Source organism: Coturnix japonica, chromosome 1, assembly GCF_054131305.1.
Source record: "Coturnix japonica strain WE chromosome 1, WE-NBRP24, whole genome shotgun sequence".
NCBI classification, from domain to species: domain Eukaryota; kingdom Metazoa; phylum Chordata; class Aves; order Galliformes; family Phasianidae; genus Coturnix; species Coturnix japonica.
The window spans coordinates 164,430,055-164,453,649 of NC_140663.1; the positions used below are offsets into that span (position 1 = coordinate 164,430,055).

Below are 23,595 nucleotides of genomic sequence, written 5' to 3' on the forward strand. Positions count from 1 at the left end.
AAATGATAGGAACTATCTAAGTGATGTATGCGGTAGATGCGACTAAGTGGGATTTGTTGTAATAATTTCTTCTGCCAGTTCTGCTATGCGTTTCCTTAACAAATAGGACATTAAAATGTGTTATGATTAACTTATTTTGGTTATTTTAATCATCCAAAGCTGTTTAAGCAGCAGAAATACAGCATTTAAAAACAAAAATAATATAAAAAACTGCATCATGTAATGCCAGGTTAGGAAATGTTTACTTAATAACAAATAAAAGTCATGGATAAATAATGATAAATTATCACATTGCAATTAATTGAAGTTAAGGACCATGTGTTTTATGTCAGGTCTGAACACAGTCTGGTGAGTTTTTCTTTCCATAACTGGGAGAAAACAAGTAAAAATTTGTCAAAAAATGTCTTAGACCAGCAGTTGTCTGGTAGTAATTGCACAGGAATTAAAAATATCCATGTTTTTCTCTGAGCTGTCTGCAAGACATGTGGGACACATAAATTGCATTCTGTCATAATATGATAGAAAAGTTTTGTAGGCACTGCTTAGATGAACATTATACGTTTTACAGACATGTCTGCTATTCATCCAATAGTGTGCCAAATGCAAATTTAGGCTGATAAGACGTGTATAAAAGAACATTTGTTCTCTTATGTGCTGTCTATGTCTACGTGCTGTCAAAAGCATTTGAGTATCTGTTGAAGCAGCCCTCTGTGGTATTTAGCTTTTGCCAAGGTTGTATCTTGATCAGAGGAAAGAGGAAGAGAAAAATGATCCAGGATCTCTATGACTTGTTGGACCTCCTGGCCTTACAACACCTTGGATCTCCCGCTGCCTGTACTTACTTAGTGCAAGACTTCTGGTGATAGTGTTTGGCACTTTTCTAGTCAGCATCTCTAACCAATTCCATGTATTTTTATATCATGAAACACAAACAGTGTTGCAGGAGGCAGACTGCCAATCCTTGCAATGAAGCAGGTAGGTGTTAGGCCTGTTTCCATGAGTTTCATAGGCTAAAGCTGAGCAAAACAGGCAGTTTTGCAGAGGAGCAATGCTGAGTCCAGGCTTACTCACGGTGCTGCTACAGCTGGAACAACAGAAGCCTTGGAGCCAAAATTGCATCTTTTACTCTGAATGGTGAAGGTCAGTATCCAGATGCTGAAGGGAAATGTCTTTTATATTCTTGCAGTGAATTGATTTGGTACTTGAGTGCAGTGAAGGACAGAACTGTTTTTCTTTTATTGTCTCAAAGCTTGCTTCATGAGGCCTTTCTCATTATAAGACTCTGACTGGCAACTGCTAACTCTCTAGGAGGGTGAATGGTGGGTGTTGTTGTGCCACAGTACTTCTGCTTATGATTGCAAAGATAAGCAGAAGCAGGACAAGCAGTCTTCTTCAGGGGTGCTGCTCAAAGGAGCTGACCACTGCAGAAGGCGATAAAGCTTGTGTCAGGCAACAGAGACCCCCCTCTTTGCTGGCTTATCTGTGGGCCAGGAATGTCACACTAAGAAACACAACCCCACAGAAACGGAGGATAAAAGGCCCTCACTAAACTGGGGACTTTGGAGACAAACTCCCAAAGACACCTTTGACGGAGAATTCCCTGAGGGGAAAACCTCTTGGGAAGAACCCCCAGGACCGGCTTGCTGCGGAGCTTCCTGGCTGTCTCCCATCCCCTGCAGTGATCAGATGAGTTCCTGAGATCAACGGACCTACTGTGTACCTCGCTGGACCCAAGGTGGTGACTATCTCTTTTGCTGTCTGCAGAGACTCCTTGCTGTAAGAAAAAAACACCACAAAACCAAGTGGCTGATATCCTGGGGACCCAACCACTATGAGAAGCTCAAGGACTTTGACGAGGCCATCAGCAGGCAGATCGAGGCCAATGACATTGTCTTTGCTTATATTTCCTACCTTTCCTGTCGCCTACCTTCCCTTCCTAATCTCCCTAAAATGGCTAGGACTTTAATAAACTGGTTGGACCAACATTTGAACTGTTGCTTCTTAATCTCATGCCAGATATACACATATCAAAGAACCTTGCCTCCCTCCTATAAATTGGAGCAAGACAAGTGCATTTGGTTTTAATAATCCTAACCTCAAGAACAACCACCAAAGAAAAGCATTTCAGGGTTGCTACACTGCAGATTTAAAAGGAATAAAGCCACGAGTGGTGTGAGGAAAGTCATCAGTAATACTGCAAAGGGAACTCAGAGTGCTGTCACACACCAATGACAAGTTGCCCTGGGGAATACTACTTTAAGCTTTACTCCCAGGAAAAGTGGAAACTGTATGCTTAAAAAATGCCAGATTTGTTTTCTCAAAAGTATTTTTCCCCTCAGCTGAATAAAATGCAAAAGCGCCCCCAAGCATGTTGCTTCCCTGAGTCCTGATGTGCTGCATAAGGAACTGGTTGATACTTTGGTATTGCAGCAGTTTACAATCAGGAATACACATCTGCATTTTCAACCCTGAGCTCTGTGCCTCTTCCCCAGGTGTCAATGCCACTGCATGCACCAAGAACCAGCAGAAGTTTGCTTTGCTGTGAACTATCTGGAGGATGTCAACACCTTAACTGTGCTCACACTGTTAGTCAGCATGGTAGTGATAGGTTGATGGTTGGACTAGATTATTTTAGCGTTTTTTTTTCCCTAATCTTAACGATCGAATGATTGCATGTCAGCTCTATAAATTGCAAGCCAAAATGGATGACTGCCCCCAGCGGCAGGAGCTGGGACAGAGGGCAGGCAGTCTGCAAGGCATCTGTCAAAGTGAGCATTTCTGTAGAGGGAAGAAGAGAAAATCATAGAATCATAAAATGGCCTGGGTTGAAAAGGACCACAGTGATAATCTATTTTCAACCCCTCTGCTATGTGCAGGGTCGCCAACCACCAGAACAGGCTGCCCAGAGCCACATCCAGCCTGGCTGTGAATGCCTCCAGGGATGGGGCATCCACAGCCTCCTTGGGCAACCTGTTTCAGTGCATCACCATCTTCCACGTGGAAAACTTCCTCCTAATATCTAACCCAAACTTTCCCCATCTTAGTTTAAAACTATTCCCCCCAACTTTTCTCTGTGCTCTAAGTACTGAAGAATATTGTTATTCACAAGAGAGGAGGAAAGACAAACGAGAGCAATGGATCTGGAGGCCCATGTGTGAATTAACTTTCAAGCAAAGACCTCAGATTCCCCCCTACTGCTGATGAGGAAATTACCAGGGCTGCAAAAGAAAGTCACTCTGCATCCCAAGTGCAATATTTACAAGACAACAGAAGGCATCACGGACCACCCTGGAATTTTGATACATCCTTTTAAGGCACAGGCTTTAAGATGCAGAGATTTAAGAACTGTGCCATGACAAAAGGTGCTCTGTTGTTTCTCTTACTCCGTATAAATTTCTAGAGAAAGAAGAAAATTGCAACAGAAACCTGGTGAGCTGAGAGATGGTGGCACTGAAAGGAATGTCCTGGTGAAATATGTGATTCACGCCATGTCCTCTCTGAGAGCTGCCTACCTGGCCTTCTGAACTTGGGTGTGCAGTGGGGGTTGTGTTGGGCCATCCTCCAAAGCCCTCTATGCCTGCGGTGCTCTTCCCAATATCTCAGGTGGTCTTTTGTGAAGGCTGCACTCAGATAGTTCAGATGATGAGGTGGTAAAGTGTATACTATAATACTGAGGACAGGTAAAGAAAAAACGATCTTAAAAGCACTGCTTTCAAAGGAAGTTTTGTTCAACAGAAGATGAATGAATGTCTTTCTTGATGGTTGGATGAAACTCTACCACTGAGGGCATGTTTCCTTGTGGTCTTTCTACAGTACATGGGTACTGTAGCTGGATTGTAACAACAGGGAACGAGTTTAGTTACTCTTTCGGACGTGACCCACAGTGTCAGAGCCGAAAAGAACTTTTTCCTCTGAAAACTGGTGGCAGTCCTTCAGCCTTCTCCGATATTTACCACCATCCATTTCCCTAAGGTTTAGCTGTGCCTTTCAGTGAAGTCCTCCGGCGCCGGGCACCCACGGCTGCCTTCCCCGGCATCCCGTGCTTAGGGAGCTGTCCAGCACCGCCGCGGTCTCGGAGGCGGCGCGGCCGGGCACGGTCGGGGCCATGCGGGGACACCCTCATAATGCGGGAACATCCCCATAGCGCGGGGACATCCCCATAGAGAGGGGGGAGAGCGCGGCGCGGCGCAGCGCCGGGGAGCGGGGCATTAAGGGGGCTGCTGCCGGGCCGCGGCGTGCGAGAGGCGGCGAGCGGGGAGGGGAGAGGAGGGAGGAGGAGGAGGAGGAGGAAAGGGCTCCAAACAACACGTGATTCCCGCGGAGCAGCGAGGGAGCCGGGGGAGGGGAGAGCGAGGGAGGGCGGCCGAGGCAGAGGAGGGCAGCCGCCGCCGCCGCCGCTTTAAAGCCTCCCGGCGAGGCGGCGCCGCGCAGCACCCGCGGCTCGGAGCGGCGCGGCGAAGCGCGGAGCCGGGAGCGGCCCCGGAGCGCATCCACCGCCGCCCCCCGCCGAGGGGCTCCGCGGCCATGCCAGGCGGCCGCCCCCGCGGCCCCGCGGCCCCGCGCTGCCCTCCGCTGCGCTGAGCCCCGCCGGCCCGCGGCACCATGTCCCGCCGCAAGATCTCCTCCGAGTCCTTCAGCTCGCTGGGCTCCGACTGCCCGGAGACCAGCCCCGAGGAGGAGGGCGAGTGTCCCCTGTCCCGCCTTTGCTGGAACGGCAGCCGCAGCCCTCCCGGCCCCGCCGAGCCACCGCTCACCGCCGCAGCCGCCGCCGCCGCCGCCGCGGCCAGCTCCGGGGCTCGCCGCGTTCCGCGCCGTCGGCGGGTCAACCTGGACTCGCTGGGCGAGAGCATCCGCCGCCTGACGGCCCCCGCGGTGAGTGCTCCGCGCCCGCCCGGCCTCCTCATGCGCGGTTCCCGACGGCTGTTCCAGGGCCGGCTCCTGAGTCCGAGCCCCGGAGCGATGTGCGGAGCTCCCCGGACCGGCCCGGTCCGCTCGGGATGCGGGATGCGGCGCAGGGCTCGGCAGCCGCGGCGGGAGGCGCACGCTGCCCCGCTCCGCACTCCAGCCGAGTTCTCGGCGTTAGAATCCGGAGTCACAAAGTGCTTATTGCCATCTGGTGCTAGCAGCAATTCTGTATGAAAAGTTACACACGTCTGTATATGCATAGCATGCTCGTTCTTTACCGCAGAGGAGATGTGAAGTTCTTGCGTTGGCAGGGTTTTCGTAGGGTTTTTCCTTGCTGAACGAGGTGAAAAGAAAGTTTGTGTGTTCTTCTCAGAAATACTGCAGCAACAGATTTCCCTGAGCCTCTCTGATGTGCCCACATTCCTGAGAGAGCAGTCTGAGGGCACTTTGGGGTCTGTGATTGATGGTTTTGTCTCCAGCTGCACCTGTAGTGAAGCAGTGCATATGCCACAAAGAACAGAATTGGTGCTGAACGTGTGAGGCGTGCGGGCACTGCTGTGGGTGACTGCAGTCAGCAGCTCCGGAGCTGCGCTGGCTGCGTATGCAATAGGAGCTCGTTCTCCAGAGCTGTGTTACACTGCTGTCTCTGTGACCATCACTACATTTCCCTCATGAAGTTCCAGCTGTAAGGGAATGCTTGTTGCTTGCTGAGATACCTTACTGTGATCAGGTGTAGAACGTAGACTGCAACAAGTAGCCTAATCCGCACGGCAGTCACATCTGCTGAATTTGGTGGCATTGCAGTGTCTTTTTGGCTTTTTCTTATTCGGCTTTGGAGATGACTTCTGAATCTCATCACCATCTGCTGTCGGTGTGCTTTGCTTTTCATTCCTCTTTTCTGTTTCCTTGCTCGAACAGGCTGGATCCGAGCAGCCAGGCTGCCTAATGGGGGAAGTTAGCGGTGCGTGACCGAGCCGGCAGCCGTCCGCTTCCAGCCAAGTCTTCTCTTTCCCATTGATTTTTAATCTCCCCACTGGGAACCCAGGCTTGTCATGCTGAAATTAATAGATGGTATCTCAGGTGACTTGCCTTGTTTTAGTACCAAAAAATGAAGCTATTTAATTTGTTAATGATGCTGGGGTATAATTAGAGCATGTGTTACCCGAAATATTGGAAATATTCTGAAGTAGCTCAGTGCAGTATTTTTAGATAACCTTACTGTTTGTATTAGCCCTTTGGCTGATACCTCCTGAAGCAATAAAAGACGGTTATGGCTTTACAGCTTTCATTCATTGTTGAACATGTTTGAAAAAATAAACAGATTCTGTGAACTGAGAGATGAGAAAACTTGGGTCGGTCTCAGAGTCCTCCTTCCTTCCTGCTCCTGGGGAAACTGAAGCAAAAAAAAAAAGAGTGCAAAAATTTCATCCCACCTCACTTCCATGTCCCAAGAAACAGTTTCCATTGGTTTCCTTTGGAGATAATTATCCCAATCCTTACTGCTGTAATGATCTTTATTTTCATAAATTTCAATATGTGATTCATATGATATAGAATATTCCCAAACTCCTTTTATTATCTTGGCACTGTAACTGCAGTTTCATTCTGTCTTACACATTTTGGCACCAGTCATTGGCATTTACGTTGGGAAAGTCACATTGGTGCCATCCTGATATGAGAAAGGAATCGGTTTCTCATCTTTTCGTTCTTGACTCCGACACATCACTCTTCAGGTGCCTTGTTGTTCTGGTGCCTTCTTTAATATTTTCGGGAGTCTTTTCTGTAATGCTGAATATATGCTTTCTTGCAACAAGTCCAGTTGCCATCTGTCTGACACTCGGAATCTGATCGTTTTCTCACATCTGTTGATCTAAATCAGGAATAACTTCAGATAGAAGTTAAGAAATGACACTGGCCATACAATTAGTGTTGAATTAGAGTCATTCCCATTATTTTTAAAATTTAAAGGCAAATTGGAAGGGTGCACTTACAACTGTTCTTTCTGAGCTCTAATACTTTGATGCAGATGTAGGTATGTCTTCATTCTGTAAATCCATAAAGATCTCTGTTAAGTATAGAAGCACTGATGTACGTAGAGTGTGTGTGAATATATATAAAATAGATCTTGCCAGCAGAGGCTCAGTGTGTGCATTTTAGCCTTAACACGGCAGCAATCTGTTCCCATCCCAGTGCTGAACACTTTCAAAGTTGAAGGACGCTACAGGTTCCTGATGCCAATACTTAGTTTTGTTCTTTCCTTTGGTAACAGCTGGGATTGAGATGCTGAGTCAAAATTTCTCACTGTATCTCCATGTTCTGTGTGTGTCTAATGCTGCAGAGATGCATGCAGAGAGCTCAGGGGTGATGTTGTTTCAATCCAGCAGGAGCAGGGGCTGCCGAGCGCTGCTCTGGGATGTGCAGAGCCTTGATGTGAGCTGCAGAAAGGAGCCTCCAGGCTGAAGGAGCTGCACAGTATCAGGGAGCAGAACGGCAGGGAGCTGTGAGAACAGGCTGGCCCTTAGAAGTGGTAGTGCAAAAGAGTGCATGATAATATGGGCATCTCCTGTGTAGTGCATTCATGAGCAATGGGCACAGCTGTACTGTTGGTAGAAACTGTGATGTGTATCACTTGCAGTGCTGCTTTCAAATTTAGCTGTGGCGTGACTGCACAAATAATGGTTTTTGAAAAACAGTGTAGGGGAAAAGTTAGAAAGTGAAGCTCTACATTGCAGATTGTAACCCAGCCACTCTGCTTGCTATGGGAGGACAGCTTCCAGCACCTTCCAACATGTCTTATTCCAGCTTTTCTCACAAATTGTCTTTGGAGATTTTCCTGCAGTAGTTACACTAGAGGATGGAGGGGCCCAATCTTGAATCACCACAGGGTGATTTTACATTCCTGGTGATTCTTAAAGGTTTCCTGACATACTTGGACGGCTGAAGGAAAGACACTGCCCATTTCAAATTGCTTCCCCAAACCCTCTCTATTTTAACAGCCAGAGATGAAGGGGTTCTCCCTCTACCAAGGCAGCTGCATAACTTGATGTAGTTTATGTAAAGTTTATGGAGGTGAGGAGGTCGAGCAGAGCTGCCCATGCATCCTACAAGGGTGTTGCCGAGCAGGGTGCAGCTAATGTGAGCACACTGCAGCCCGCATCCCACTGGCCCCTGGTGTGCACAGGGAGTTGCAGCCAGAGGGTCACAGCCCAAAGGGTCAGGGCAACCATGCATGGCACCTGGGTGTGCAGAGGGCATTTTCTAGGACCAAATACAGCTGCTCGGTGCAGTACATATCACAGTACATGTCCAAATGGATGTCACAAGTGGACTGAACGTTAGTTTTCTTTTAATTCCAGCTTTATTGTTGTGTTCTATTTTAAAGGATGAAATTTACACCCACAGTGACATAAATTTTGAGTGATTATAACTAGCGATGATGATGCTATAAGCTGTAAATTATCAACATCATTTTTTCTGCCTGTAAGGGCTCTGCTATGTGGGAATGGTGGATGCAGTTTTATTCTTCAGAAATGCCATTTATTTTCTCACTAAACTCCAGTTCCTTGCAGCAATTTTCACATTTGCTCCAGTTCCATCTTGACTTGTATCCAATCCCAGGCTGAAAATAGAATCAAAACCAGAAAAAAAAAAAAGTAATAATTTGTCACTGGTTTGAAAACTCAAATACTCTGCTCCCATCTCAGGGGCACAGATTACCCTGAAGGAGCTGGGAGCGCCTGGGCACGCATTCAGAGGAGACTGTGTACCCCCGAAGCGCTGTGCTGATCCTTCTGGAGAGAGAATTACAGCATGACACAGCATTAGGCTGACTTACATTTCTGGTCCATTTTATTTTCTGAATGGCCCATGCAACAAATCTCTTGAACTATAAACATTATTAAGTGGGAATCGCTTCTGGTATACTTCTCTCTTCGTGCAGAATTATTCCTGCTATCCTTTAAAGGCTCGAATGAAGGCACATTAAACTTCTTGTGAGAAAGCTGCTACTGGCTGCTGCCAAATAGTTTGAATTTAAGAATTGTTTTTTTCTTGAATACAGTCTTATTCCTGACAATGGGGAAAAAAAAAGAACCTGAAGACCATCTCTTAAGTTATTGTGTGGCTGTTAATGGCGTCACTGCTGAAACTGAATTGTTGAATTGAACTGGTAGCAAAGAATCTCCGGCCAGGGAATTTCAGCCTTCGCAAACGAAATACTTTGAAAAACAATTTAGTTGTGCCCAAAGGACTTCAGCTTTTACTGACCCCAGTGAAGTTTTTTTTGGGGTGAACTTGAGCATTTCACATCAAGTACTTAGACCCAACCCCAGTGATGGTTGCTTTCTTATGTTTGTGCAGTCCCAGACTGAAATCTCAGTTTTTCAGTTCTTGGAAAAAGCATTTCTTTGAAAACATTCATTCTTTGCAGGTATCTTTGCTGCCTGGAATCAGAGACCACATCAATATATGCCTCTAAATTGCACTGTACAGTCAGAGCTACCTAAAACTGAGAGTGGATGTCCTTCATTCACAGCTGCTTGAACAGAGAGGTACCACTTTACAGAAGTTCAGTGTAGCCCTGGTGAAACTTGGAAAGTCAGCAGATAAGCTCTCTTTCCTTTTCCTCCTTGTGCTAATGTTAAGAACTGTATGTTATTACTATAGTTCTATCTCATATCCAAGTTCTTTCTAGATGTATCTGCTTGCAAATTCTAAGTTTCAAAATGAAGACAAAAAAAATCTGTGTTTGAGTTGTAGGACTCAAAGCATGTGTGCAGCTCGGTATGTGAAATTAGACCCAGTGATGCTGAGGACTGACATGTGAAGCTTCTCATTTCCCACCTACCATAGCACCAATGATTTTATGAAGTAGGTATGGGTTGCTTTCAAAGATTAACAGGTAGCATTAGGGGTAGATTATCTATTGTGCCCTCACGTACTGAATGTCTTCGGTATGGAACAGACCTTCTATCCATCTGAAACATGGCAGAAATTCAACAGATGAACCAAATGATCCCAGCCGCTATTATAATGGATAGCACCCTCAGATATTTATCCTTCACTGTCAAGGAGTTAGACTGGATGATCTAATAGGCAATTTCCACCCATAATGTCTGTGATGCTTCTAGTTGAAAGGCAGCTGGGGATATGGGAATTATAATTTCTAATTATTAGTTATCTCTTTTTTATTTCTTCAGAGTGTTTGCACTGTTATTGCCATGGTATAGTATGGGGTAAAATACTTGGTCTCAGTGTAATTTATTAAATTGTTTTCTCTGATGTGAACAAATATTTGTCTGTGAAGAGGACCCCAGCTTCCATGAACTGAGGAGCAGAATGCTCTCAGCTTTAGATGCTTACTAATACTGAGCCCTGGTGCAGCACCTTCACCTCCTCATGTCTGGGTGATGGTGTGCTGTTGTCAGGCAGGTTGCCTTGCATCCAGCTGTCAGCTGTCCAACTCTGGATCTTCACACACTCCCCTCCTGGGGAATCTGCATCTTCCTCTCTTGGTAGCAAATCAGGTGCTAGTTGTGCTGGTCTGCAAGCAGTTGGTGCTCTTATATAAAACAGAATTCTGGAGGTAGGAAGCTGATTTTCATGGTTACAGAGAAGAAAACTGAGTGCATCCCAAAGGTTCAGAAGCTAGAGAATAAAACTAATATTTTTTCCAAATTATCATGATTGATTTTTTGAATTTTCAAATGGTTGGGCTCTTCATCTCTATTCTTTGATTTTGGTCTATGCCCTTTGGCCTACATCCTATTATGAAGGAGATAGAGAGAGACCCAGGTCCCGCTAGGGAGCCTTCCTCCTTTTTGCATCATCAGAAAATTGTCAGAAGCCAAATGAACCTTCCTTTCCTTTCTCAGCTCTGTATTGCCTAGTTGCAGCAATTTCAGTACTTATCTTCACAAGCTGGCATTTAGGAAACTTTGATAAATGTTTGTCCTCAACTGCAGCCTTGTTTCTTTGATTACTGCCTCTTTAACGTCAATACTGTTGTGACCAGAAGAATAGGGAAAGAACAGATTTCCACTGCTTTTATGATCATGGGTCAAATATTATAAAAAAAAAAAAATCAACAGAAATGAAATTATTTTCCCATTCATTTCCTTCCAGGTTGTCCAGGTACAAGTGTGCTTAGCGATCTGTAAACACCTAAGCACAGAAACTTCACTAGAATTGTTCTTAAAATACAGAAAAATAAGTGGCTTTCATTAATGACAGTTCAGAGGTAAAACCTTACACATCCGCTGAGTTAGTAATTGAAGACTACAAATTTGAAACACTTTAAGCTATCAGCATGCAAGTGTTGATTTGTCTGAGGTCGCAGTAGCTCATCCCTCCTGTGTGCGGAAGCGCCATGCCTCCAGGAGGGACACACAGCTCCCCAGGACAAAGAGTCTGAAGGAGCCCCTTGACCTGACAGAGTTCCTTGAAGAAATTCGGATAGAAGTGAAGTGGTTTCTAGCTGAGATTATTATGCTTCTCAGTGCTTCGGCTTTCGTGTTTAAAATTTTTAGCACTCAAGTTTTTCAGAGCAAGACTATTGAAGCACTTCTGAGGCTCAGCTAGGAGCCACTTAGCTTTTACCAGGAAAAGTCTTTGAAGCCTTGTTAGGATTAAGGAGAAGATGTGTCTAGTTGCTCTTTTGGCTTCTAGCTGCTCTTTTGGCTTGAACATGCCCATTCCCTACAGTCCATTTCTTCTGTAGTACTAGCTGGTCATTGTAAGATGCAAAAGGAATGGGATGTAGAACAGAACATTACATTTTTTGTGAATTTAAGCAGTGTCATTTAGGATACTCTGTATGGTACTGTTGCCTCTTGGTGGGGTTTGTTTGTCCCCACTTAAACATCAAAAAGATGTGCAAGTCTTAAACAATCAGTCAACATCCTTTCTAAGCAAATGACACAGATGTTTCTGAAGACAGTCCTAGGACTTTTAGTAGTTGCCAACTGTACAAAGAAGTGCATCACTTTGGGTATATACAGTTGCACAAGTGAGCCCTACCATTCCTTTCCAGAAGTGTTGCAATCAAATGAGAGACATTTCAGAGGTAAAAGGAAATGGTCAAGGAAGAGGTTAAAGCCTTCGTTCTCTAAGGAGAGATTGGAAAGTTTATATTCGATTGCCCGAGGAAAGACATTTATAAAAAGAGATGCAATTAAATTAATCTAATTTTTTTGGTTATTTTTTTTTCCCAGATGATGCATGTTTATACTAGAATTCCCTTTTCAAAGGAAATTGTCGGAGTTGAACAAACAAAACAAAGCAAAAATGAAAAATAAAACCCAAAACACCCTTGACGGTATTATTGCTCTACCTTCTGGTCTTTATTCGGTTTTGTCATAGAGCACAGTGAGATCTATTGAAAAGGGCAGATTTCTCTCCAAGTGCATCCTTCAGGCTGGGCACCACAAACAGAGGTGTTTGGCTGAGTCACAATGGCTGCCATGATGGGGTGCCATGGCCAGAATCACTGCCTGCTACTGGGCAGTAGTGGCCTGCTCTGGTTTCAGGGCTGAGTTATGAGGCAGAAGAGCTGGGGGAGATGGTGAGCAGGTATAGCTGTCATGGAGGGTGAACAAATTCTTCACAGAGGCTTTGCAAAGCCAAGAACTTGAATGGAATTCATCTGACAAGGTGGGGTGACGATGCCTTGACAACAGGATTTGTCATCTTGTGAGGAGTGCTTTAAATTATGCTTATTGGGAAGGGGTTTCATTCTCTGAAGAGAAGGCTGGGGAACAGTGAAAAGTATCTTATATCAGAGGAAACAGCTCTTGCAGAAAGTAGAAGGACTTATCTGATGCAAATATTAGAAAAAATAAAAACCTCCTTCAAGTTTTACATCTTTTTCGTCTTATTTTTTAAGTGTATGCATTTCTACATATTTGAATCCCAATAGACAGACAAAGTCCTACAATTTGGCATTAAAAAAGAAATTTTCACACTTGCACAAACCTTGTATAATCTTTTTCATTAATGCTCCTTCTGGTACCTCCTGTCAACTCACAGACAACTGTAGGAAGAAAGGTCAGGTCTTGAACTGGTGACTCTGTACAGTAGTCATCAAAATTGGAGACTTTCAAAGACGACGGTGGTTTGAGTGAAATCTCAAGTGGTGTTTTTTGAAGAATAAAATAGCTCAAATTATCGAGCTGTTTGTCTGTTACTTTCTAAAACAATTATATGCCATTTCTAAAAGGTGAGGAAAGACTAAATATCTCTAAAATTTGAGTGTCAGGTGCTGCTGCTGCTTACCAAAATATCCCTGTGCCTTTGGTACAGAAGGAAGGATACTTAAGGAATACTTAAATTCAAATTGGGTACCTTTGTCTGCTTGTCACCAGGACAAAATGTACAGGTGAAAAACTTCGGATTTGGTAAATGCTGGTAATTTTGGAAGAATGATATTTTGTCATAAATTACTTGGAAAATTCTCAAGGGAATGATGTGGATTTTACATGTTCTTGATTTATCCAAAGATTTCTCAGGTATTATTTCAAAATAATAGGAGCAGCAGCAGTACCTGTAGTAGAAGTGTTTTGTTTGGTCGATACTATGGTAGTATTAATAATGAAAATAAACACAGTTAAGCATATACGTTGTTTGTTTGGTGAAAACCTGCTAAAATGAAACAGCATCAAAATGCTTAAAGCATGTAATGATTTTCTTTTGATGAACCTGAGCTTCCGGATGATTTAAAAGATGATGGCAGAATTATGGCTTGCCAGGAAAGTAAGCCAAAATAAATGATGTCTTTGTAATATCCTTTAATGTAAAATGCTCTGGGGAGCATAGAAAGTTTAAAGACCTAATACCTTTTCCTGGACATAAGAAAATTATAGCATTTACTTGCAGACTATTTTTAATTAATTATTTTAAAATAATGAGATAATTGGTAGATGATAGTTGGTGAGAGCTAATAGTGAAGTGGTTACTTTGTTATGAACAAATAGTTTTGTAAGCAGTATAAATTTTACATCTCATTGTTAAATTAATTCTTATTTAATGAGGAACTAAGATACAAGGAATTAATAATATTTCCTATCTGTTGCTATGATGGGCGCCTGGCAGGTAGATGGCAAGGAAGAGTAAAACTGGGGAATTAAACAGTGTGTTGGAAGATACGTTAATTAAACTGTGCTACACTTCCCTAACCTTATGGCTTTATTTATTTATTTTTCCATAGCCTCAGACTATTCGGCAGACTCTTCAAAGGACACTGCAGCATTTTGAGCATCAAGTTATTGGGTAAGTGTTAATTTGAGGTAGTGAAAGGTGCATGGTAGTGCTTTCCTTTCTGCTTTCAAAGTCACAGCCTGGGCTGACAAGCTTTTTAATTTTCCTCACAAACTGTTAGGGAAGCTCTGGAGTAGAAGCACATACAGTGGATATTAGTGATAAACAGCCGCCCAGTCCTTTTTCTGTGCAATCCCATCCCATCACAACCGTTCCATTAACAGTGACATTTCTTGTCTGAGGTGAATAGGGAACCTTTTTATATAGAAGTGTAAGATCTACTCCAGTTTGCTTCTCATAGAGACAGATGAGATTTCTGGAAAAATTATTGTTCTGCGAGCTGAGATACCAGTCATACAAAATCATACATAATTTTTTTTGCTGCATACGTGTGTGGTTATAAACCTGCTTTTTTATGTGGGTAGAAGCAGGGCAAGGCAGAAAATCACCTCCGAAGAATTTATTAAGGAAATTAACCTTTCCTTTACCTACATAAGTGTTTTGTTTTTTGCAGACAGCTCACATTTCTAACAGAATACAACAAATGCATGTCTGTAGCCATTAAGTGGCAGTGCCATGTGACAAATGGGGAACACTGTCCTCTGAATTCAATTACAAAGATGTAAGGGAAGTTTTTTTGTTTTTTTTCAAGTTGCATTTAGGGTATTTTAAGGATTTATGACATTGTTTTGAAGCTTGGTGCACTGGAGGAAATTGTCCTTTGCCTGTTTCTCCATGTTTGGTTAAAATTCAAAGGGGACCCCTAGCTTAGTAGGTGACATTTGCAGTGTTAGCACACCTGGATAGCACCTGGGGGCAAGAGAAGGGAGCTAATCTTGGCAGGTAATTATGATGCCCACCATGGGACAGAGAAAGGGAGAAGCCTTCTGGTTGCTAATGTTTTCAGTTGTGAAAAAAAATTGCATGTCAGGAGACTTCAGTGGGTGAGACAGAGCCTTGTGGAAAGCATGTGTGCAAAAACAATGCTGCCTATAATTTATGGCCACATGTGGTTTAGATATTCTTATTTCAATGGACAGAGTTTAAGAAAGGGACATTCCAGAAACCTGTAATTCCTGTGATTTATGATGTGCTTTGATTCAAGATTTTGAACATTTGTATAGGTTTAAGTAAATTGCAGTGAATGTAGAATCTGTCTGTAGGAGATGTCCTATATTTGTGCTACCCTGTGGTCCTTACTGCTAATATGCACTGTGGTGGGCTGCCTTTTGCCAGGCTCAACCTCACTCCTTCATCCCTGCCTCCTTTCCTTCCTTCCTTCGAGCCATGGAGGGTAGTCGTCAAAGGGAGCTAAGGTCTGTCATAACAGTCCCTCATTTTCCTTTCCACACCGTTGCTCTGCTCTAACATGAACACTTCTTGGCATATCCCTGCTCCAAAGTGCAGTCCTCCACCAGCTGCAGGGGAATATCTGATCCTGTGTCTGTAGCATCTCTTCCCCATCCTCCATTGCTGCTGCTGCTGCTGCTGCTGCTGCTGTTCTTTCTCACACGCTTTTGCCTCATTCCTCACATCACCAGGTGTTTTTTTGCCCTTTATTGAACATGCGTTCCCAGAGGTATCACCAACACAGCTGCTGGGCTCAAGCCATGCTCAGCATGAGACAGCCCCAGCCTTTCCTCACAGAGGCCCATACAGTCTCACAGCCAGGACCTTTGTAATGACACCTTGTACACCATAAATGTTCATCAGATCTCCTGTCCTACTCAAGAGCAGAGGTGAGGAATGTTCATGTGCCATTTCAGGAAGCCTGTGGTGCAGCCTTCAGAGGACGGGCCTCCTGCTTGGTTGTGGCTTTGGGCTGTGACTGAGCTCAGGCACTGGGACATGACGTGGGCTGCTGCTGAAGCAGGATAAGGGCTGCAGTCCTTTGGCGTGGCCTGGTGTCACCAGGGACCTGGTGAATGGTCACTGTAGAGTGTACTGTCAGCCTTTGTTTTGCTCCACATGGAAGACCAGTTTGCTGTTGGGCAGCTCTGAGTCCATCATAGCCTTTTCCACAGGGCCTTTCGGAACATGATCAGATGAGAATTCCAGTCCTTAGTGCTGTTCATGATTTATGAAGTATAAACAAAGTATGAAAGCACAGCAAAACTGTTAATAAAATACTCATTTTAAAGAATCTTCTCTCTGAGCACTGAGCTAAATCAATTACATATTTTGCCAAGAGCATTGTCACTCTGCTGTAATATTTTCTTCACTTGTATTAGCTCCTTTGCCCTCATTACCACCTGCATCAAGCTTTGTTTTAAATGTAGTATGAGCTTCTGTTCTGTTTCTGTTGAATTAAGGAAAAACAACACAGCAAAGCGAAATCAAACAGAATAATTCGGATGTCCGTTCTTTCCTGTTGGCCTGAGCACAGCTCTGTACATTTCAGCAGTGATGGGATTCTTTTTAATTTTTCTTCTACAGGCTATAACACAAATTTAATCTCTTCAGAAGATAATCCACAGAGAAAGCAAGGTTTTCTTCTTGCAGTGATAATGTAATTAACATAAAAGATTTATTCTTCTTATTAGTTACTCTCCACTGTCTCATAAACATCTTGCTTGGAGTTTGCTGTACAACTTTGTTAGAACACTGCAGAAGGAATGACATATGACAGATATGCCTGATACCCTGCCCTCACGCCTGAACCCTTTGGAAACACCTTTCTCACATATTTCTCCTCACTGGAGATAATATTCCAGATTCTAGTATAATGCCACACACTATCAATGCAGTGTCATCTGAAAATATATATGAAAGGGATTGATGGGAAGATGGAAGAGAAGGGGATGCTAGATACACCATTTATTACCATTCCTGAAAATTATTTATCTTATGTATATATATATATATATAACTTTTTTACTCTAGTTACAGGGATGCAGAGAAGAACTTTCACAATATATCAAACAGATGCACCTACACAGACTGCTCTGGCAACGAAGAAACTGAAGATGTCTCAGGAATTCTCCAGTGTACAGCTAATGTACTTGGTATGTATTTTTTTTAAGGGAATTTGCTTACTTCATTTGAGAAGTTTGTTGCCCATCTTATCACCAACAAAGAAACAAGGCATTCTTGTTCCAACAAAGGAAATTCAGGAAGTAGCTACATAAGTAGCTGATACACCATTCCCACAAAGCCATATTCATTCCTGTCAGTAGGAAAAAAAAGTATAAGAAGTGCAGAACCTGATGCTGAGAATGTGATTTTTGATTTGGGGCTGTTTTAACTATTTCACTTCTATGAAAGTGCCTGTCTTCCTTGTTTAAAGTAAACTTTACGGATCAAGTTTAACCCTTAGGCTATACTTCTTCTAATATTTAAAATCTCTTTGCTTTTCCTTTGGAGCCTTCAGTAAGCTGCTGAAATCAGGGTGGAAAGTGCAAAAGATGTAACTTTGGCTCATTGGAAGTTTCCTTTCACCTGGTAATATACAGGATAAACCTGAAGACTTTTTATGACATGCAGCTAGAATCTTTCTTCAACATGATACACAGGACTGAGATCTGACCTTAAATGATAATTCACAGAATCATAGAATCAAGGAATGGTTTGGCTTAGAAGGGATCTTCAAGATCATCTAATAAATTAACTAAAGACGTGATGTACTTTCTGTGACAGGAGAATAATGTAAAGTCATAATCTACTCATGTTGCAGTGTGGACCACTGTATCCTCCTCACAAAAAAATTCCTTCCTGAGGTTATCTGATTTGTTGTTAAACAGATGTAGAGCATTCTGTGAAACAGCTTTTGTGTTCTTGTTGAGAGATGAATGTTTTCTCAGTGATCAAAGTGTTTTTCCTTTGTCAAGTGCCTTATTCTGTAAGATGCCAAGCACCTTCAGGGAGGTTCTGAGTACCTTTAGCTGCTGTTCAAAGCTGTGGGAAGAGGCTGTGCTTGGCACCTTCCATGTTTGGGCCACTAAGAGAACACACTAAATGTAAATATGTCCAGAATTAATTACAGCATATTTTTGCTTGTATCTTTAAATGATTGATTACTACCTCTCAGAAAGAAATGCTGTGAACTGTAAGGCAGGACAAAAACAAAGTAATGACTTTTTATGTACTAACATGTACATATTAATTCTGTTAATAACTTCCTGACAAATTAGATTTTTCAGTACTCAGTACAACATGAAGCAATATGTGTTCTAAAAATAGTTACAAATACTTTTCGGCTTCAGAGTGCTTTTAAATCAATATGTTAGTCCCAGTCTCTTAACATGGCTGAGTGGTGATATGTAGCTGGTTTTTGGTGTTATCCTCACGGTCTGTGTGCTGGGGGCAGATCAGCTCATTGAGATCACAAGGTGTAAGCAGCATCAGGATGTTACTGTCTTCGGGAATTAGTAAAATGGGTTTTGTTGTAAATAAATTTGCTGAGATTGACTCTTGGAAAACCACTTCTTTTAAAGATAAAATCTGAGTTAATAGCAAAAAATAAAATAAATAAAAAAAAAAAATCCATATGAGCAAAGCACTAACAGTGAGCAATAAAACTAGTTCTTCATTGTAATTGTTGGCTCCTTTGGAGCTGACATAATTAATTCTCACATACAGTTATTTTTTCTGGTTGAATAAAGGTCAGTGAGAGAATTTTCTGTGTAAGAAGTACATTACTACTGAGATGGGTATCTGGAGCAATCGGCGTTTCTGAGACAGAAGATGAGAATGAATCTAACTGCGGTATAGGCTAGAGAAACTGTTGAACCAAATCTAGCACTCGGGTTATTTATGAGTGGTAGCAAGGATTCACTGTCTAGGGCTGCAGGGAAGCATATTACTACAGATGCTTGGCAGCAACATCCTAATCTCTTACATTAGATAATGCCAACACAAATCACCTCTCCTGACCCTGTAACTGCCTCTAAAATAGTTATTTGGCATTTCTTATTCATCGGAGGACTGTGAATGCTGAGATCATTAGTAAACCTAGAAGACTGTGAGCAGATGCTTTGCACTGTGGTCCCAGTGCTCACACTGCTCACAACACAGTACTACATGCTGCACTCCCAGCTCAATGCATGTGATTTATCATGTATGAACACTGGAATTTTCCTCCTGTCAAGTCATGACAAAAGTATGATACCATCCTTCTGCAGTGGAAGGGCCTGGTTCTTCTCATCTTCTTGGTAAATTATTCCTGCTACAAGTCTAGATATCAATGGAGGTCTTCCTGCTTTAATCTGCAGTAATTAAGGGAGCCACGTCCGTCATGCTCAATTGCTATGAACCGTGTTTGATACCAGATCAGTGGTACAGCTTTCCCTTGTGGTGACAGCTTCTATTACTGGAATATTTAATTTAGCTTAGTGTTCTTTTCATAGTAGCGCCGACAGCTTATGATGGGCTCTGCTTTCTTTAATTGATGCATGCATACTTTTTACAGTGTCCTTCATAAGCATATCATCCAAGGGAAAAATACTTAACAGTAGGTTGGAAACCGGGCAAAAATAAAAATCCTAGCCTCAAAGAGAGCATTTACAAAATTTCTAGATAGAAATAAAATGTTTCAGTAATAAACACTGGTATGTTTTATCCTGTTGACCCTGATAATGCCTTTAGCTCACTAGTTAGACTTTTCAGAGCAAATCTGCACTGTTAGACTGATCTTACTTCAGAAATAATAACAAGATTTGTATGATCAAGCATATCATATAGATTCATACTGCATTTCCTTCCATATTTTATTCAGTTATTTAACTTGTGCAACCCAATTGTTCTTAATCTCTTCTAAAAAATTGGCTTCTAAAACCTTAAAGCCCAAGCCTAATTTTTCCTTAAAGAATGCACTGCTGACATTAATGGCAGCTAAGTTAGCTCCATGTGTGGACTTAAATTAATTGTACAAAGTTTTCCTGTTAGATATTTTAAAGTAATGAAGCTCACCTTCTTGATCTCACTTCTGCTAGTAGTGTGAGGACTTTGCACCTCTATCATTTCTAAGTGAGTAACTTTTTGTCATTTTCCATGTGGAGGATGATATACCATGGAGACAAGAATCCTTGAATCTTCTGGTGATACTGTATGTGGAATACCACATTATAGCTCTGTCCCATCAGGAGGATTGCATACCTAGATTCAACCTCCCTGAGATGCTGAGGAGGAGGTGGAATTCACTGTTGGTGTGGGAATTCAGAGAGTTCTTTCTCTTGGTGAAATTTGTCACCACCAAAGGCTGCTTTATATGGAGCAAACCATGTCATTTCTAGATATAACCGGCAGGGTTGTTCCTTTGTTTAATTCAAAGGACACAATTCCATAAAAGTCTTTAGTTCTTTGTACATTCGTCAAAATGGAAGGTCTGTGTTTCCTTTTTGAAACAAAGAAAATCTTGACATATTTTCTAGTTAGAAAGGAATAAATTTGAGATCTTTCTGGTAACTGTTTAACAATAGTGGCACATTGTTGCTGAGAACTACTGTATTTGAGAAGGTAGGAAATACATTGAAAAGAAGACATTAGGACAAATCTCAGCCTACGATGAGATTAGATCAAATGATGTAAGTGGAAAGATGGACAAAGGCTTGGCACACTGACTGCTGAGCAGATGCCTGAAAATTGTAAGTGCTTATATATTTAAAGCACATAAATTAGTTTCACTTTCCATTTCCTCTGAGCTAACAACTGCAGATAGTCATTAGGATGCAACTAATTTAGGATACACAGCTTGATTTATAATTAAAGTTGTTGGTTTACAAATGGTGTAAAAGGAAATGTTACATGGCCCAGAGGACTGGAGAGACTAATGGATTTTAGTAATACTTGGAACTGCATCCTCGGGGGGGTTGAAGGCTATTACACATAAGGCTTCTTTTATTTAGCAGATATTACACTGCACTGGCAACACAAAAGTAATCTAAACAAAACCCACATAGTTAATGTGATTTTAAAACTGAGATGAATATGTCTAAGTTAGAAAAGGACAAATTATGAATACCAAATCGCCTTAGACTTTCTGCTGTTCTCAAACCAGAACTCTATTGTTGGAAAGCAGATGTACGATCAGTAGATTATGAGCAGCTTGAAGTCATGATGTACATTACCATCTTGTAGAAGTCTATTTATAAAGCAGAAGACATTTTGGGCATGATTCATTGACTAACTGTAGGAGTTTGTCATTATTTTAGGTGCCGTGGAGTATCTAGTGTGGCCTATGTTAAACCTTCAAAAATATGTAGGTCTTCCATTAAGTCCCTTATCCTGGCAGATTTAGATATCTATTTAGTCCTTTTGTAGATGTCTTGGATGCCTAATGAAGTTTCAAGTAGGATTATATTTTTGTGTTTATAACATAGATTTATATATTTAATCATCTGAATTAAGCCTTTCATGCATGTGAGGAACTATGAGAGATGATTTTGCATTTCATGGGAAATATTTTTAGATTTCATTACCATTTCATTCTTTCCAAGAAATGAAGTTCTTCTCTATGTGTGGATTTAAAGCCATAGACTTAATGCAAAAGCAAATTTAAAACTGCTTTTACTGCTGTTTGATCTCTAGAGTTAAAATGAGATAAACTGTATCTGCCTTATTCTTAGGAAGCATCAATTTACTGATTGTAGTTCTTTGATAAACTCTGTGCAAACAGAAGTATTGAGGTTTCCAAGATGCGATGGGGGGAATGCAATGAATGATTGCTGTGTTTCAGGCAGTTTGGTTTTGCCCACAGCTGTTACTGAAAGTAGTATGTGAAGGAAAAGGAAAAGAACACTGCCTCTTCTTTATAGCTGAATAGAGCTTTCTGTGTCAGTAATTTGGTGCAGAATCTGTTAAGTGTAACCACAGATGATCGAGTCCCCACTGAATGCAGAAGCTTAATGCACCCTCCTCAAGTAAATGGAGGAATGTAGGAGGAGGATCTTCTGTGCAACATTACGCTGGGAGTGAATAAGTTTCCCAGGAGAACTCTAGGTGACTTTTGCTCCATATCACAAGAAGAGAAGAAAATGCTAGTGTTTTTTTGGCTGCTTGATCCAACATCTCTATTGCAGTGGGGAAAACATGATTACTGGTTACACTAGAAGCCCATGAAGGGTAACACTAAAAATTTACAGTGATAGAATATCAGTTGGGCTGGACAGGGTCATGTTAATATTCAGAGGTCATGAGTCAGACAGGTTAATAGTGCTGGCTTGTACAGCTTGACAGCAAAGAAAACACCATGTGTCTTTGCTTCATGCAAAGAGGGTGAGCAAACTTGTCAAAAACGTGAGTTGCTTTTTAAGGTGCCATTCTGAATTTATTACAATTTCCTTTTATATAATATTTCAAACCATAATTTGTCGGGAGAAAACTTCAACAACAAGGAAAAAAAATACCCCATTAAAAATTCAGTAAAACAAGTATTATGGTGAACAAGCATGAGGAATACTTTTAAACAATAACTCTCATTGTTATTTTGTGTAATGTAGGTTATGGGGATCCTATATATGATGCTGTACGGGAAGTATCGTGCAAATTTTACAGTAGTATCAGTCATACATAAAGGCATAAGTTGATGTTATTGTATTTGTATAAAGGCAGTAAAATGATAATATGAAAAAATACTGCCTGAGTTTCCAGGATGATATAAATTCATTATGATAATCAAGTAAGATCAAAGTCTTTTTACAGTAATTAGATACTGGTACTAGGCTCACTTAAAAGCCAAATCATGCATCTAATGTACCTTCAGCATTAGCCTGTGCACATAAAATTCTTTCTTTTATTGAGAAATAAATGTCGCTTTTCCTACTATTTTTAAATTATACTTTGGAATCTGGAACTGCCACCTGGCTTTGTGTTCAAAAGACTGTTCAGGACAAGATTATGTTCAAGTCAAAAATCTGCTAATACAAAACCTTCAACAGTTTGCTTTTTTTTCTTTAACTGAAGGTGACAAAATCATAGAATCACAGAATGGTTGAGGTTGAAAGAGACCTCTGGAGATCATCTACCCAGCCCAGCCCTCCTGCTCAAACAGAGCAACTGATCACATCGGTCAGTGTTATGTCCAGAGAGGTTTTAAACATCTCCAGGGAAGGAGACACAACCTCTCTGTCCAGTTTGTTCTGTTCTGTCACCCTTACAGGAAAGAACTTTTTTCCTGGTATTCAGACAGAATTTTCTTTGTTTCAGTTTGTGCCCATCACCTTTCATCCTATCAGTGGGCACCACAGAGAAGAGTCTCGCCTCACCTCCATCCTTCTGACATCTTTCTTTCAAACACACATTGATTAGATCTCCCCTGTGCCTTACCTACTCCAGACTAAACAACCTGTCCTCATATGAGTGATGCTCCAGTTCTACTGTCATTGTCCCTCTTGTACTGTGGTATTTGGAATTGGTTGCAGTACCCCAGGTGTGGCCTAATCAAAACCTTCCTTGACCTGCTGGCAATATTCTTCCTAATGTGTCTCAGGATACCACTGGACC

General features: G+C 42.0%; 1 protein-coding gene across 1 annotated transcript in view; it reads left to right on the plus strand.

Moving 5' to 3' along the window:
- Positions 1-4,367: 4,367 nt before the first annotated feature.
- The window catches only part of GUCY1A2 (guanylate cyclase 1 soluble subunit alpha 2), a 124,217-nt gene continuing 104,989 nt past the window's right edge, over positions 4,368-23,595 (plus strand). Inside the window, exons 1-3 of the mRNA XM_015852224.3 lie at positions 4,368-4,872; positions 14,108-14,169; positions 17,041-17,162. Of these exons, the coding sequence (XP_015707710.2) occupies positions 4,603-4,872; positions 14,108-14,169; positions 17,041-17,162 (454 nt within the window). The 5' untranslated portion in view covers positions 4,368-4,602. The remainder of the gene's footprint in view (positions 4,873-14,107; positions 14,170-17,040; positions 17,163-23,595) is intronic.